This window comes from Spermophilus citellus, assembly GCF_964194105.1.
Source record: "Spermophilus citellus genome assembly, chromosome: 3".
Classification (NCBI taxonomy): domain Eukaryota; kingdom Metazoa; phylum Chordata; class Mammalia; order Rodentia; family Sciuridae; genus Spermophilus; species Spermophilus citellus.
The window spans coordinates 18190945-18208238 of NC_138184.1; the positions used below are offsets into that span (position 1 = coordinate 18190945).

Below are 17294 nucleotides of genomic sequence, written 5' to 3' on the forward strand. Positions count from 1 at the left end.
CAAGGTAGTCTCATCAGGAAACACATGACACATCAGGGTCACTTATTTGGTCTCCTATGACAGGAATGAGAGCACGAAAAATACCAGCGTTGCCATCTCTTTGGGCTGAGACCCAGAACATCTTAATTTTACTTAACATATCAAGAGGTAAATGGCTACAAGGATATACTAGGTGAGTGTACCACGGCTCCATCTCCCCACAAAACAGGGGTCCATAAATCAATAGTCCTGGGAAACATTATGAGCAGTCTAGGGGACCCTCAGAGTAACGCTCGGCCCCATGTCCATGTGCACCTGGTCAGAGATATCAGCCTCTTTAGTCCACCAGGGCACTTGAGCTTTGGTGGCCCAGGACACCCGGGGAATGATGCTTCCAGAGTATAAGGATACCGGAAGCAAAGGCCGCTCCCCAGGATGCTCCAAGGGGGATAGAGGGAAATTGAAGTAGCAGCAGCCCTAGAGGGTCTCACCCCATGCCCCTGTGACGCGTTCGGCAGGCCTGGCTGGGAGGGGATCTGGGTTGATGGCTTTGGCTGCGGTCGGATTAGGTCTGATCCGCTTAGAGCCTGGGCCGTCGGATTCGTCCCTTGCCAGGCTCTGCCAACGTCCGCAACCGCCCTCGAGGAGAACCCGAGGCTTCCCGGAGCACCTTGCTACCCAGAACACGGGGTTGGCACAGAAACCCAAGAGGCTCCGTGCTTCCCGGGCCGGCTCGTTTCCACACCCGGACTGGGGCTCCTGCTCTTGCGGCCCTTCCGAGCTGCGTTCCCAGTTTGCGGTGTCTGGGCACGCGACGTCCCCGCCTCCTGCTCGCCGCGTGGCGGGTGGGTCCTCCAGGGCCAGGGCCTTTGCGGGCTCTTAACTAGGAGGCGGGAGGCAGCCACTCGCGGTTCTCACGCGCGTGCACCTGTCGGCTCGCGCCACGCGCGGCGCTCTGCGCCTGCCCCGCGCTCCGCGTACCCCGCGGGCGGCTGGGGGGCGGTGTCAGCGCTGCGTGCAGCGGGAGGCCGGGGGCGGGGCGCGCGGCGGCTGCGCGGGAGGCGGGGGGCGCGGCGGCCCGGACGGCGGCGGACGGCGGCATGCGGCTGCTCGCGCTGCCCACCGTGGGCTGAGGTAGCCGCGGCACCGGCGGGAGGCGCAGAGGCCGGGCGATCCAAGGGTGCAGCCAGGCGGGCGGACCGCGACAGCGGCCGGGGCGCCGCGCCATGGGCCGAGCTGAGCGCGGGGGCCCGGGTCGGGGGCCGCCGCCGCTGCTGCTGCTGCTTCTGGGGGCCACGCTTGTCCTCTCCACCGGGGCCGTGCCTGGTAAGTACCGACCGAGGCCAGGCCCCCAGGGGCCTTCGCGCCCCACCCCGGCCTCCAGCTGATTTCGGGTACAGGTGGAGTCCGTGAGCTGTGGAAGGGGGCGGGGCACCGCCTGGCCTGGGACCTGGGGTGGGGAAAGGAACGTAGGAGGCTGTGGGAGTCTCCAGGAGGCAGACGAGGGGGGACCACCCAGATCCGGGACCGCAGGCCGCGGGGTGGGCTGGCAGGGGGCGCTGCGGTGGGGGCGGGGCCTGGGTAAAACCTCGGGGCGGGGTCTGTGGAGGGCGGAGCCTTGAGACTGGGTGGGGCCTGGAGGTGGGGAGGGGCATGAGTGATTCTTTGAGGTGGGTCCTGGAGGTGGCTGTCTCTGCCTCGTTCTCTCAAGGTTGAGGCTTCAGGACCACCCAAGTATGGGTGGTCTGGGAGATAGGGACAGTGTATTTTCCTAGCTCAGGAGGTGCACTCGGGGCGGGACTCGAGGTGGGTGTGGCCCTGGGAACGCAGACGTTGCCCCAGGGGACCTGGTCTAGGGTAGCGAGCTTGGCAGGCGACTGGGTTTAGGCTCCATGTGCCATCCTGAAGCAGCATTTCGCTCTCTGCCCGTAGCACGTGAGGCGGGAAGTGCGGTTGAGGCTGAGGAGCTAATGAGGAGTGTACTGTCGTGGGAACCGCACGCTAATGACACGCGGGAGGAGGCGGGCCTGCCTGGGACTGATGAAAGCGAGACCTCGTGGACGGCCCCTGGCAGAGAGCTGGCCTCTGTGGGCCCCGGGGTCGGACCAGAGGAGGCACTAGAGGCATCAGCTGCAGTGACTGGCACCGCCTGGCTAGAGGTCAACGGCCCAGGCCTAGGCGGAGTGACCGCAGAGGCCGGTAGTGGTGATGCCCAGGCCCTTCCAGCTACTCTCCAGGCTCCTGATGGAGCCCTTGGGCAGTCGACAGTGCCCCCTGCCACCTCTGAGGCTACTGAAGCCAATGGGCCTCCCTCCCCCACTGCTCTTGACAAGCAGAGCCCAGGCCCTGAACTCCCCAAGGAGAGTCCCTTGGAGGTTTGGCTGAATCTAGGAGGCAGCACACCTCAAGAGCCAGAGCCCACTGACCCACTTCAAGGCACACCAGAGTCCCAACCAGCCTCAGATATAATTGACATTGACTACTTTGAAGGATTGGACAGTCAGGGTCGTGGTGCAGACATAGGGAGCTTCCCAGGGTCACCAGGAACCTCAGAGAACCACCCTGATACTGAAGGAGAGACCCCTTCCTGGAGCCTCCTTGACTTGTACGATGACTTCACCCCCTTTGATGAGTCTGATTTCTACCCTACCACATCCTTCTACGATGACCTAGAGGAAGAGGAGGATGACGACGAGGACAAGGATGCAGTGGGAGGAGGAGACCTAGAAGATGAAAATGACCTTTTGGTGCCCACTGATAAGCCTGGTGTGGGGCCTGGGACAGGCCAGCCTACCAGTCGGTGGCATGCTGTTCCTCCACAGCATACTCTGGGGATGATCCCTGGAAGCAGCATCGCCCTCAGGCCACGCCCAGGAGAGCCAAACCGGGACCTGGCCTCAAATGAAAATGGCACTGAGTGCCGTAGTGGCTTTGTGCGCCACAATGGCTCCTGCAGGTCAGTGTGTGACCTCTTCCCAAGTTACTGTCACAATGGCGGCCAGTGCTACCTGGTGGAGAACATAGGGGCCTTCTGCAGGTAAGTGAATGGTAGGTAGGCAATGAGAACTATAAAAGAGTATAGGTGGGGCAGACCCAGCAAAAGCGGAGTGTGGGGGGCACAACTTCCAAGAGTTGTACATTCACAGGATTCCCAGGTCAATAAAGATCCACTCACATTTCTTCTACAGAATAACTTATTAAAATGTATTTCCTGTGGTCTCATCACCAGGAGAGGTTCCTCAGAAATAAGATTTTAAAAGTTCTCTGCCTGACCCATACTACTCAATTATGAAGGCAAGTGAAGGACTTCTGAAAGGATTTTGGAAAGAGCCTTTTGCCGAGTGTTGAGAGCCTTTTGGAGAGTGTTGGCCATTAGTATAGCCAAGGAGGGCTGGCCTATTAATCTGCTCCAGAGTAAAGACAGCTGAGACAGCTCTGTCCAAACCCAGTGAATAGCAGGAGGGCCCAGTCTCATAGATGGGCATGAGCAGACCCAAAGAGCAGCCACTCACACAGGTGAAATCAAACTGAGAGTCTGGCAGTTTTTGACTTTGGATAGCAACTCTGTTTCTTTCCCTTGGTTGATACTTGTCTCCCTTAAGTTACCACATTCATGACACCTTCAAAGATTTAGTTTAGAATATCCCTGAGGACATTGTCTACAAGAACCATCCCCCTCTCTTCAGTAATTACCCCAATCACCTCACTCTTGGGAACTGCCCTAATGGGAGGTATTTACCTGCTGGAGAACTCCCTGTCTTATTCTGGAAGGATCACGAGTCAGGGATGATTTGGGTGGTTCTTTACAGGTCCTAGAAGAAGTGGAATAGAGTGTTCATTGTCCTCTGAGGCTAGTTTCCTTTGATCTTAGGAGGAACATTTCTGTTATCAGAGTCTCTTTGGTAAGTGTCATTCTCGCTGCTTCTATTTCTTGTTCTTTGTAGAGGTATGTGAAGAGCCAGGTTTCTTAAGGGCTAATGTTATGATTGGAGAATAACACTGGTGAGTGCTCAAAGAGTTTCAGTTCCTTTCTATGAAAGTTCTTTGTCATAAATAGTTACAACGCTAGGGTCACTCACACATGATGTGACCACAAAGTTCTGGTTGGAGTTGTCCATCCATTGTCAATAGGAGGTGCTGTGGTTTAGAAATTAGGAGGAGGTGGTAAGGCTTTGCCAGCTGGTTAAGGGCTACCAGAAATATGGGGAAACCCCGTGGTTTTGTGCTTCAAACTTTATTTTGGGGAACTATAATGATGATTTCAGCCTGGGAGCTGTGGAAAGTCATCTTTGCAAAGTCATCCATTATCCTCTGGGAGACTTGGTGTTTCACCCTTAAAATGAGCTCCCCATCAGAGTATGAAATTTGAAGGCCTTGCTGCCTCTGGAGATCTGTAAAAGTTCCCAGAACCCCCTGGAACTCTCAGGGAATTCCTGAGTAGAGGAGTAAGATTGTCTCCTTACTAAGCTACCTGGCTCTGCTGACCAGGGATCCACCAGTCTGCCTTAAAACGGCTTCCCCACATGCCCTCTTCAGCAATCCTTGCTTAGCTTTCACTCCAGGGTCACACTAGGGCCTCCCTGCCCAACTCCTGCTCGGGCTGTGCACACCCAGCCTGGCCCACAGCTTGAAAACTGCTTTTGCATTCCACTCACAGGAGACTGCTGAGCCTTTAGTTGCATACTGCAGCGTGCCTTTGTCTCTGTCACCCTGACCCACTGCAGAGAAACGATGAGCGCTGTGGCTGGACTTCTCTAGAACACGGGGTTAGAGGGCCCCACTTAGAGGGTCTGCATTCCCTGGCAACTTCAAACAGATAGTTCCCCTATGATAGCAGAGGTTCAGTTGGAAAACAAAGAAGAATTGCTTGTTAGCCATTTCTTCCCAGCCTATTCTGGATGTAGACTAGCCAATTCTCTGGTGCATAATTTCCCCATTTCTGGGCCCCTTTCTTGTCTGTCATTCACCCTGAGGTTCATGTCCTCCCTCCTTTGCCTGCCTCTATATCCTTCCACATCTTTCCTCTTTGAAGCAGCCTGGTTCCCATGGAAACAGCAATGTCATTGGAAGAGTTGGAGCCTGGGAATGTCCCCAAGGGCAGGAGAAAGTCACTCAACAAAAGGACCCAGAAGGTTGATTCTCACTATGCTTACATGACAGTTCTCATAGTATTGGAAAGGTCTAGGGGCAGAAGTTCGGATACTGAAGGGGTAGGAGGAAAAATATACATCCATCCTTGTGTCTGTCCTTGTCTGTCAGTTTCTTAATTTTCGGTGTCTGGTTAACCACGTGAACTAGATGAAATGCGAACAACAAGATAGGTTTTTCGTGTTTGGGGAAGGGCCTAGTATTTGTAACGATAGCTCTTATTCATCTTGTGTCTCATCTGTCTTTCACCCAAAGCCAGGGCAAGCAGGGGTCTGAGAGAATCCTGTGATTGTCTTCACTGAGTTATAATCATGTAACAGTCATGTAACTTAGAGCCATTCACTCAGTTTCTCTATGCCTTTGTTACCTAATTTATATCATGGCCCTCAGAGCAGCCTGATCCATTTCACTGAAGACTTGTAAAGAGAGGGGAGAATACTTGCTTTGAGTAACACGAGGTGGTCCTAGGAACAGGCTATTGAGATGAGTGGTGGGGTCAGGCCCAGACCCTGGCTGCGGCTGCAGCTGCCCTCAGTCGTGGTCTCGCTGTCACTGCTGCAGGTGCAACACCCAGGACTACATCTGGCACAAGGGAATGCGCTGCGAGTCCATCATCACTGATTTCCAGGTGATGTGCGTGGCCGTAGGCTCTGCAGCCCTTGTGCTGCTCCTGCTCTTCATGATGACCGTCTTTTTTGCCAAGAAGCTCTATCTGCTCAAGACGGAGAATACCAAGCTGAGGAGGACCAAGTGAGTCTGTGCCACCCAGCCTCTCTGTGGGAGATGCCTGACCCCTGATCCAGGGATGTTGTCACGGGGGTTTCTGACACCTGTTCTGCATCCCTAGCAGTTTTGTTCATGCTGAAGAGTCACCCAGGCTTATCCATTCATACACAGAATGTGCTGGTATTGCAGCAGAGGTGAAGCCCCCATGCACACTGTGGCTACCTGGCAACATTCCCAGCACCCTTATTCAGGACAGAGAGTGCTTAAGGAAGAGGTGGCCAGCATAGAGCATGTCCCAACCCTAGCCCCCAAGCAAGTTGCTGTACTTGGTCTGCCCACCCTGCCAGATAGCATCTGCTTCCCTGGTCTTTGACAACCAGTAGCCAGTGTGAGGATTTTGCCCACAAATTAGTGTGGAGTGATTTCACCCCCCTCAAATCTGCTGTCACTCACTACCATCTCCCTCTCAGAGGATGCTGAAGAGAGAGGCTTTAGCACCACAATATATTGCTTCCCACCTCTCACCCTTCCTGAATCCCCCCACACACACACTGGGGATTGAAGCTAAGGGCACTTTACCCCTAGCTTTTTTTTATTTCTTATTTTGAGATAGGGTCTTGCTGAGTTACCAAGGCTGACCTTGAATTTGAAATCCAGCTGCCTCAGCTTCCCAATTCACTGAGATTACAGGTGTGTGCCACTGTCCCTGGCTTGCATTGCTTTTTAAGAACTGGTCAACCCCTGGTCCAGACAGAAGTGTTTAAGGAAATTCTCTTTATCTTCCCGGAGTAGAATTTTGTGACTGAGGAGGGGGTCCACGATTAACTTTCTCTGCTACACCCACATGGGGATGCAGAATGGCTGGCTGCTTAGCTCTCAGCAGAGCAGCACCTGTGTGTGCATGTGAATGTCAACACACATTTACCATTAAGCTAGGTCTTGAACTTTCAGATTTGACCTTATGCACCATGAGGGAATTATTCTTATCACGAAGTAAAATAAAAACCTTTCTAAAGTGTCACAGGAGTCAAAAGGAGGAAACCGAAGCAGCTTCTTTGGAACCTAAGAGACAGTTGATGCAAAACTGGCCCCAATTGCCTTTCAACCTGTCACCCCATTAATCCCTCTGACCTGAGACACCCTCCAGAGAATGTGACTGAAGGACTTCCCTGGGTCCTGAAAAAAGGACAAAACACCATCTGTTGCTCCTGTGCGGGTGGACGCATGCAATGTGCAGATGCTGGCAGCCCTGCGGCATTTCAGTTAACTGCCATGGGGCCGGAAGGGCCTCTCCATTGTGCCTGTGCATTGAGGCGGGGGTGTATCTGGGCACGTGATCACTCCACACAGACAAGCCAGGACCCTTGGCTTTTCATGCCTACACCAAAGGGTGGGTATGTGAGGTGGAGGGGATAGGACCATCTAAATCTGGGCAGCTGCTGATGAGGATAGGGGGCAGAAAGGAGCAACTTCCAGAGAAGAGGAGAAGCAAGAGCTAGAGCAGAGTCAGATTTGCCTTCCTGACTTTGTGTTTTGCAGGGGCCGCTCCCTCATTTCTCTGCATACCTTATTTCTTTCCTGAGCCCAGTTACTGCCCTGATGATGCTACATGTGCTCAGAGCACTGAAGATCCTACTGTGATTGATTGATTCTAAGATGCATATTTTTTTTCTCACATATTAACATGTCTGAAATTGGATTGTATCTTACAATTGCTGGCATCTTGCAATCACTGTTACCCAGATGGTAGTTTTGATGTAGTTGTAATTGCTTGGCATGCACAAACATGGTCATAGCTGTTCATATCGTTGTCAGTTCTGTATCCAAAGTCCAAACAAGCAACTGCAATTATGTTTAAAAAACCCAAGGTGGGCTGGGGATGTAGCTCAGTTGGTAGAGTGCTTGCCTGGCGTGCACAAGGCCCCGGGTTCAATCCTTAGCACCACACACACACACACACAAAAAAAAAAAAAAAAAAAAAAACCCACACAAGGTGATAACAAAATATGGATCATGGTTTAAGTGGCAGAAGTTTTTTCTTATGGTGTATCAAATAACGAGGCATCTTATTCCAACTCTTGGTATTTAACAAAATGTAGTATTTGACCCATGAGGCTGAAATATTAACTTCTATTGTTACATTTTGCCATGATCATTTCACTTACGTTTTCCCGTCTCTCTTCTTTCCTACCAGCAAATTCCGGACCCCATCTGAGCTCCACAACGATAACTTCTCCCTCTCTACCATTGCTGAGGGCTCTCACCCAAATGTAAGGAAATTTTGCGACACTCCCTGTATCTCCTCCCCCCATGCCCGTGCCTTGGCTCACTATGATAACATTATCTGTCAGGTAACTTGTCTTCTTCACATCTACCCTTATGCATGCCTTAGCCCCCAGCCCAGGCCAAGTCTGCAGACAGCTTTGGAGGTCAGATTAGGGCAACCCAGTGGAGCATTGAAGGTGGGAATAGGAGCTTGACAATGTCTGGCCTCTTTGACAAGCAGGGGTTATATGTAGTAGAGCTCTTTTACAAGGTTGACTGGTAATTTTAGCTTCATCTGTCCTTTAGAAGTCTGATTGTCTTTTACTTTCCACATCATGGAGAAAGGCCCTGCTTTCATTAATAGTCTCATAGGTTCTGATGGTCATTTAAGCAAGTAGTGGTTTCCTTTGGGGACAGGTGGAAAACCCCTTCCATCCTTGATCCTGTTTGAGGACCCTAACAACTTCGAGGCTTATACACAATTGGTTAGTGCAAGGTGAGCACAAAACACTGGTGGAACTTTAAACCTGGGAGTAATTCTATTCTTAGTAGGATGAGCTCATAAATATCAATTGAAATTCAATTAAAAAAAAGTTCCAAGTTGACAATTTTCCAGAGATACTAGCTTATTCTATGGCCTGGATCAGGTTAGCCATTAAAATACTGAGTACTGGGGCTGGGGTTGTGGCATAGAGGTAGAGTGCTTACTTTACACGAGTGAGGCACTGGGTTTGATCCTCAGCACCACACCAAAAATAAATAAATAAATAAAGGTAAAGGTACTGTGTCCATCTACAACATGTATGTGTATATATATATATAAATGCTGGGTTGGCTGGGGTTGTGACTCAGCAGTAGAGCACTTATCTAGCGTGTGTGAGGCCCTGGGTTTGATCCTTAACACCACATAAAAATAAATAAATAAACAAACAAACAAACAAATAAATAAATAAAGGTATTGTGTGGGCTGGGGTTGTGGCTCAGAGGTAGAGCCCTGCCTTGCATACGTGAGGCACTGGGTTAAAAATAAATAAATAAAGATATTGTGTCCATCTACGACTAAAAAATATATTAAAAAATAATAAATAAAGGTATTGTGTCCAACTACAACTAAAAATGAAAAAAAAAAAAACACTGGATACTGTCAGAGAATTTTGAAAGTCAAATAGAAACCATAGAAGCCCCCATAATTATATATAGCATATAATTATGTTATATCCAAGTCCAGGAAATCTGCACTTAATGCAGCTCTGTACTTTAAGGTAAATGCATTATTATAACACCAGTCAGGGAGCTAAACTGAAACTCTTCTGACTAAGACAGTAGAGTTTAATGGAAATTATGAAGAAGTTCTTTGAAGTAATGGGGTATCAGAGCTCATCAGGACCTTGACAGTCTAGAGCAGTGCCATCCAGTGGGGCTTCCAGTGAGACAGGAGAGTCCTCCGTCTGCACTGTCCACTACTGCAACAGCCACTAGCAACATGTGACTCTAGAGCTCTTGACATGTGAACCACACAAATCAACACAGTCATCTTTTTGTGAATGGGGAAACTGTAGCCCCAGAAGGGAAAGGAGAGAATAATAGTAAATGCAGCCTTAGTCACAGAAAAGAAAAATGGCCTGATAGAGGAAGAGTAAGTCATTGATTTAAGTAGGAAGTGAGAGGATCATTTTTTTCCTGATGTCTTTGATGCCAAGGATAGAAAACAGGTGATTTCACCAAAATATTAACAAGTTCAAGATATAAATAATAACCAAGGAAACAGGATGTCTTAAAGCTTTAAGATGGATAACAACATAACTCAACCCATCAGAATGTGGGCACCTTGAGGGCAGGTCAGAGTCTCACTCATCAGGCCAATCCCTCCCACCTTATCCAGCCCCTTGCAGTGCTGTGCATTCAACCCACACTTATTGACCACTGGTGACAACAGCCCACCACCTGCTCTCTTGGTTCCACTGCCGGATCTGCCATCCTATACAAATGGGACAGCAAATATGCCCAGTCAGGGCATTCCTGTCCATGGCGGTTGCTCCTGCCCATGGCGGTTGCTCCTGCCAGGCAGAAGGCAAGGTTTCCTAGGAAAGGTTCTGACCCATGTGTTTCTGGCACTATGAACATGGACACCTTTGCCATGTCTTCACAAAAGACAGGAAGGAGATGGGTCCTGTTGGGGGACTTAGTTGCATAAGCCAGTGCAAGGGCTTCCTGTTCGTGGCTGAAACAGCCATGTGGAAGGTGGGGCATCTTTACATGAACATTTCTGCCCACCCGAGCTCAGACTGGCAATCTTGAAGACCAGAGCAAAGGTAGGCAGCCACAGTGGACTCTGCCTGAGAGCGGGTCATGGGGTCAGCTGGTACAACATGATGGCCGTCCCTCAGGGAAAGGGTGGAACCAGGCTCTAGTGATCCCCTTGGATCTGATGTCCTTCTCCCAGTTTGTGCCAGCAGCAGCATCTTTTCGTTCTTTTTTTTTTTTAACATTTATTTATTTATGAATCTTTAGTTTTAGGCGGACACTTTGTTTTGTTTTTTGTGGTGCTAAGGATCGAACCCAGTGCCTCATGCATGCTAGGCGAGCACGCTACCACTGAGCCCCAGCCCCAGCCCCATCAGCGTCTTTTCCACTCTGTAAAGCACTGAGTGTGAGGGGATGGTTGTCCGTGCAGTAGGATTGCTCTCTCGCTCTCCCCATCTAGCCTACAGACCAAACTTGGTCATAGTCAAGGTCTTGTGGGCGTGGCCAGTTAGGATGGGTGTGCTGGAGCTGGGGGTGAAGCTCAGTGGTAGAACACATTTCCCACAAGCAAGGCTCTGGGTTCCATTCCTAGCAAAAGGGAAAGAAAAAAATGCCACTCCACTGTGAAAAGCAACCCTGCTTGTTGCCACGGCCATCACACTGTCCACCTCTGCACTGTGCCAGGAGAGGCAAGGGCCCAGAGTCTGGCCTGCTGGTCAGCCTTCCCCAGCCTCTCCCTTCATCCTCAAATTCCTTTTTGGTATTGAGGAGCCTAAAATTTTTGAGCATTCTATTTCTCTTATTAGAGGGGTTATTTCTAAATAAAGTAAATTGAGTGGGTCATTTTCCTACCCCAGTGACACTCACAAAACCCATATAATTAGCCAAGCATGGTGCCACATGCCTTTAATCCCACCAGCTTGGGAGGCTGAGGCAGGAGGATTGCAAGTTCAAAGCCAGTCTCAGCAATTTAGCAAGACCCTGTCTCAAAATAAAAAATGGCTGGGGATGTTGCTCAGTGGTTAGGTCTCCCTGGGTTCACCCCTGGTACAAAAAAAATTTTTTTTTTATTAAGAAAAAAATCTGTTGTTTTGGGTCTTGTGTGGCAGGGTCCATACTGATTTCGGTGTCAATGGCTTCCCGCCCTCTACTGCTCCTCTGAGCTCAATGCTCTGATGTGAGGTGCTATAAGTGTGGGCCACAGTCTTTTGTGTGGCTGAGCAGCCATCCTGGGGAGGGGACATCAGGAGGCTGGAGGGAGCGCAGCAAGCTGGACCTGCTCCAGTTGCACCATGTGAATGAAGTCACCTGAAATCCTCTGGCAGACTGCCCAGGCTGAGCTGCCTTGTTGCTCCTCACGGTGGTGCTATCGAGGGAATATGGCAGATAAAGTGGTCCTCCTGAGACCTGACAGAGCTTCCAGGAGTTTGTTTTATTCCTAGGACTTTGTGGTACCCAGAAGTGCTGTTTTTTCATAGTTACATTTTTTTTCCTTTCCAGATTCTGCTTTTGCATGTGTATAGTAAAGCACTGGCTGCCTACCCCCTCTGACAGAGGTTTGCACATGGGTCCAGGCCTAAATGTGTATTACCCCTGGGCTGCAGGGTACCCATATGGCTGAGATGGAACACTGGGAGCAAGGGTCCTCTGTGGTTTCCAGGATTTATGTCAGATATCTATCCTGCTCCCCTGTGACTAGATACATCTGCCATACCAAAGGCAGATGGATCTGCTGCTACAGAGTTTGGCAACCTTAGGCTTTAGGACAACCTTAGGAAATAGGACACAGTGGTGCACTCCTGTAATCCCAGCTGCTCAGGAGGCTGAGGCAGGAGAATTGCAAGTTCGAGGCCAGCCTCAGCAACTTAGTGAGACCCTGTCTCAAAATTTAAATTTTTTAAGAGGGGCTGGGAATGTATGTAGCTCAATGGTAAAGCATTCCTGGATTCAGACCCCAATACAGGAAGATAAAAATAAAAAGCAGAACAATTCTGGAGGAAATACTCTGGCTAGAACAACAAGACATGTTTCTCAGACACTCCCTCGCCTCTTCTTTTTGTGGAAGGCACTTGGCTTGCCTAAGAGTCTTATTTGAATACCTCTGTTTCTTACTTTTAGGATCTGCGTCTCCCATCTCGGCACAGAAGGCAATTTTTTCATCTTTCCAAATCCCATGGGCCCTGGATGGGACAACTTGAATGGGGGCCCCTTCTTTGTGACATCACAGCTCTATAAAGAGTCAGTTGATGTACTTTTCTTCACATTTTGAGAAATTCCTGTGCCCTATGTGCCCAAAAAGCATGTGACATAGAAAGAATGTGGGGAGGTTTCTGGAAAAACATGAAAGTAGTTTGCATCCTTAGAAGAGGAAAAATGAGCATAGACCCTTACTGTCTTTTCCCAAGCTTTGGTGTGATTCAAAATCCATCCTGCGGGCTGGGGATGTGGCTCAAGCGGTAGCGCGCTCGCCTGGCATGCGTGCGGCCCGGGTTCGATCCTCAGCACCACATACCAACAAAGATGTTGTGTCCGCCGAGAACTAAAAAATAAATATTAAAATTTAAAAAAAAAAATCCATCCTGCCCATGATCTTTAAGGGCTCAACTCTGAAGCTTCCACGTCCAGCATCTTCCCCAAATAGAACAGAAGCACACACAATAAGAAATACAGATCCACCTCAGCCCTCTTCCCTCTCCCTAAAACATACACATGGGCTGGGCTGGGGGTATAGCTTAGCAGTAGCACATGTGCTTAGCATGCACAAAGCCCTGGGTTCAACCCGCAGCACTAACCAACACACACACACAAAAAAAATAATAATAATAATAATAATATAACCAAAATATATACACACATAGACCATGCTTCTGTATTGCTTAGAAATCTTTCTATCTCAGTGTATATGGGTTTTTGTCCTGCAGTTTTTAATGTTATTGTTTTATTTGGTTTTCTGGTACTAGGGATTGAACCCAGGAACACTCTACTATTGAGCTACATACCCAACCCATTTTATTTTTTAAATTCAGGGGCACTCAACCACTGAGCCACATCCCCAGCCTATTTTGTATTTTTTTAATTTTTATTTTTTATTTTTTAGTTCTCGGCGGACATAACATCTTTGTTGGTATGTGGTGCTGAGGATCGAACCCGGGCCGCACGCATGCAAGGCGAGCGCGCTACCTCTTGAGCCACATCCCCAGCCCCTTATTTTGTATTTTATTTAGAGACAGGGTCTCACTGAGTTGCTTAATGCTTCCCTGTTTCTGAGGCTGGCTTTGAACTGACAATCCTCCTGCCTCAGCCTCCTGAACTGTTGGGATTACAGGCATGTATCACCATGCCTCGCTTATTTTTATTTTGAGATAGGGTCTTGCTAAGTTGCTGAGGCTGAACTTGTAATCCTCCTGCATCAGCCTGCATGTCACTTTGATTCCAGGCATGCACCACTGTGCCCAGCCCCTGCATTTTCTTTTTATTCTCTCCAAACAGTGATTGACAATGTCAGGTGCCTGTGTGTGCTGTGTACAGTTGCTGTGCCTCAAGTCTGCCTCAGGACTCTACGAAGTCCGTTTCCTCTTGTCTCATTGGTATGGGGAACATGTGTCCCCTGTTATCTATAAATCATGTCCAAAGTCTTTAAAACTCTATTAAATTTTTGTTCAGTCTAGACCTCTGAAAAGCAGCCAGCAAGTCTGTGGCAGTGGGCAGGTGGCAGAGCTTTTCATACCCACAGTGTTCTGTGTGCGTAGCACCATGAAAAGCCAGACTTTTCCCAACCCATCACTACCCTAACCCAGTGCAGCCGGTGGGTGGAATGGACTAGAGTTCCCCCGATGGAGAATGCCTGGCCATTAAGCATGACAATTATCTTGATTTTTGAAAGTGGTTAAAACAAGAATAGTCCTGTGGGGGGGGGGGGGAGAATAGTATTAACTCACTGGTCAGATGGAATATTCTCCACCCTTCATGCCATTCATGAATCCACCTCTCTGATTAGCTGAGTTCCGTGTACTTTACAATAATTCTTTAGGGTACCAGACAAAAAACTTGAGGCCCACAGAATCACTCTAGATGTGATCCCTTCTGGGGGTCCTCAAGGAAAAGAGTAAGGCAGATCCTACTGCAGAAATCCTCTGAGGGCCCAGAATTGTAGAACTGGAGGACTGGATGCTACTGGGCTCTCTGGAACCCTTTCACTGGCAAATTCAGGTCAGGTTCAGGAGATTGTCCTGGGGCTTCAAGTGGCACTTATGGGTGGCATGAAGGCAGAGGTGCACCTCAGAAGTAGGTGGGGGATCCACAACTTAAGTAACATCTGAGGCAGAGTGTGGCAGGCCCCTGAGGCAGCCAGACTCGGGTGGGGGGGTCGGGTTGAAGAAGCATCTTTTCAGTTAACATCTTCAGCAGTACAGTTCTGACTACAAGAGGCTCACGGGTCTTTGGCCTGTAGTCAGGGGACATGTCTGCATGTCTGGGGAGTGTGCATCTGAGTACAGTCCCATGTGTCCCCCCCACCACCACCCTTGTGTTCCCTGACCAAGACGCTGATGGGAACAGAGCTCCTTGTGTGAGACTTTAAAAGATGTCTGAGCCAAATTAAGGGGGCTGTTTCCCCCCAGTCTGTGTCCAAGAGAATTCATGACTGGCCCCAATTACAGGTCTTTGATTACCGTCAACTCTTTATCTACATCTGGCCATTGCTTATAAGCTTATAAGGATGACTTTCCTAAAAAGTAGTTGCTGGTCAGTTACTTCAGTTTATTATTCGGTTTATTCAAGACTTAGAGCTTTTCTCCTTTATACGTATACAGGTTTTGAAGCTCTGCTTCCTTAGCCGGTTAGAAAACCCAAGGTAATTATTGATTGCTCTGCCCACTGTCTCTTTCCCCTTCCCAATTTTTTTCCCTCCTCCAGGATGATCCTAGTGCTCCCCACAAAATCCAGGAAGTTCTGAAGTCCTGCCTGAAAGAGGAGGAGTCGTTTAACATCCAGAACTCCATGTCACCCAAACTTGAGGGTGGCAAAGGTGACCAGGCCGACTTGGAGGTGAACTGTCTCCAGAATAACCTAACCTAAAGCAGAGCAAGGAGAGAGGAGGCGGGGGCGGGGGCGGGGAAGAAACATTATCTCCTCTGGTACAGAGTCCAGTCCACGTAACCATTTGTTAGACTCTTTTCTTTTTCTGATCTCATGGCATGCTTTGATGTATTTTGTACAGGAGGGGAAAGAAACACTTAAAATAAGCAAAGAAACTGAACAGAACTGCATACACTGGACTGTTTTATCTGTGCTGTCTGTACATTGCTTCTGCCGCTGTGATTTCTAAACCTACACTGTTATTCAACTGACTTTTTTTTTTTGTACTTTGACCCACCTTTTTTTGGAATACCAGTCAAAAAAAAAAAAAAAAAAAACAAAGTTCTTGAAATAAAACTTTTTAAAAAGCTATCCATTTGATTCCTGTCATGTGGCTGCGTCTTACCCATTCTCACCAGTTTGACTTGCATTCTGACCCTCACTGGAGATGGACGCCAGAGCAACGTACATCAGGCTCCGAGGCTTAAACAACACGAATTTAGCTTTTCACAGTTCTGGAGTCTGGAAATCCAAGGTTGTCACTAGTGTTGGTTTCTGATGCGTCTTCTCCCTCTAGCTTACAGATGGCCAATGTCTTGCTGTGTTACCACATGGCCTTCTTTCTTTGTGTGTGCAGAAAGAGGAAGGTCACTGATGTCTCTTCTTGTTCTTATAAGGTCTCTCTGATTACCTCGTTTAGTCTGACCTAGGCTTTTCTTTTCTTTTTTTTTTGGGGGGGGGGTTACTGGGGATTGAACCCAGGGGCACTTGACCACTGAGCCACATCCCCAGCCCTGTTTTTTATTTTATTTAGAGACAGGGTCTCACTGAGCTGTTTAGCATCTCGCTTTTGCCGAGGCTGGCTTTGAAGTCTCAGTCCTCCTGCCTCCTCCTCCTGAGCCTCTGGGATTATAGGCATTTGCCACTGCACCCAGCCTTTAACTAGCTGCTGCTGCTTTTTTTTCTTTTTAAGTTGTAGGTGGAAAAATACCTTTATTTTGTTTATTTATTTTTATGTGATGCTGAGGATCAAACCCAGTGCCTCACACGTATGAGGCAAGTGCTCTACCGCGGAGCCACAACCCCAGCCCTAACTAGCTTCTTAAAAGCCTGTGTCTATCTATATAATCAGGTTGTAGGTTGAGACCTCAATGTATAAATTCAAGAGCAGGGCATAATTTAGACCAAATAATCTTATCTCATCTACTGTTAAGAATACTTTGCCGGCTGGGGTTGTGGCTCAGAGGTAGAGCACTTGCCTAGCATGTGTGAGGCACTGGGTTCGATTCTCAGCACCACATATAAATAAATGAATAAAATAAAGGTCCATCAATAACTAAAAAAATTTTTTTTAATTTTTTTTATTGGTTGTTCAAAACATTACATAGCTCTTTTTTTTTTTGAGAATTTTAATATTTATTTTTTAGTTTTCGGCAGACACAACATCTTTGTATGTGGTGCTGAGGATCGAACCCGGGCTGCACGCATGCCAGGCGAGCGCGCTACCGCTTGAGCCACATCCCCAGCCCCATTACATAGCTCTTGACATATCATATTTCATACTTTAGATTCAAGTGGGTTATGAACTCCCATTTTTACCCCGTATACAGATTGCAGAATCACATCGGTTATACATCCACATTTTTACATAATGCCATATTAGTAACTGTTGTATTCTGCTACCTTTCCTATCCTCTACTATCCCCCTCCCCTCCCCTCCCATCTTCTCTCTCTATCCCATCTGCTGTAATTTAATTCTCTCCCTTGTTTTTTCTTTTCCCTTTCCCCTCACAACCTCTTATATGTAATTTTGTATAACAATGAGGGTCTCCTTCCATTTCCATGCAATTTCCCTT

General features: G+C 48.6%; 1 protein-coding gene across 1 annotated transcript; it reads left to right on the plus strand.

Moving 5' to 3' along the window:
• The first annotated feature begins 1025 nt into the window (after positions 1–1025).
• Positions 1026–15716, plus strand: CSPG5 (chondroitin sulfate proteoglycan 5). Its single transcript, XM_081287396.1, has 6 exons — positions 1026–1305; positions 1912–3016; positions 5689–5877; positions 8048–8123; positions 15277–15408; positions 15581–15716. The coding sequence occupies exons 1-6, from the start codon at positions 1206–1208 to the stop codon at positions 15686–15688; spliced, it is 1710 nt and encodes a 569-aa protein (XP_081143522.1). The 5' UTR covers positions 1026–1205; the 3' UTR covers positions 15689–15716.
• Positions 15717–17294: the final 1578 nt, after the last annotated feature.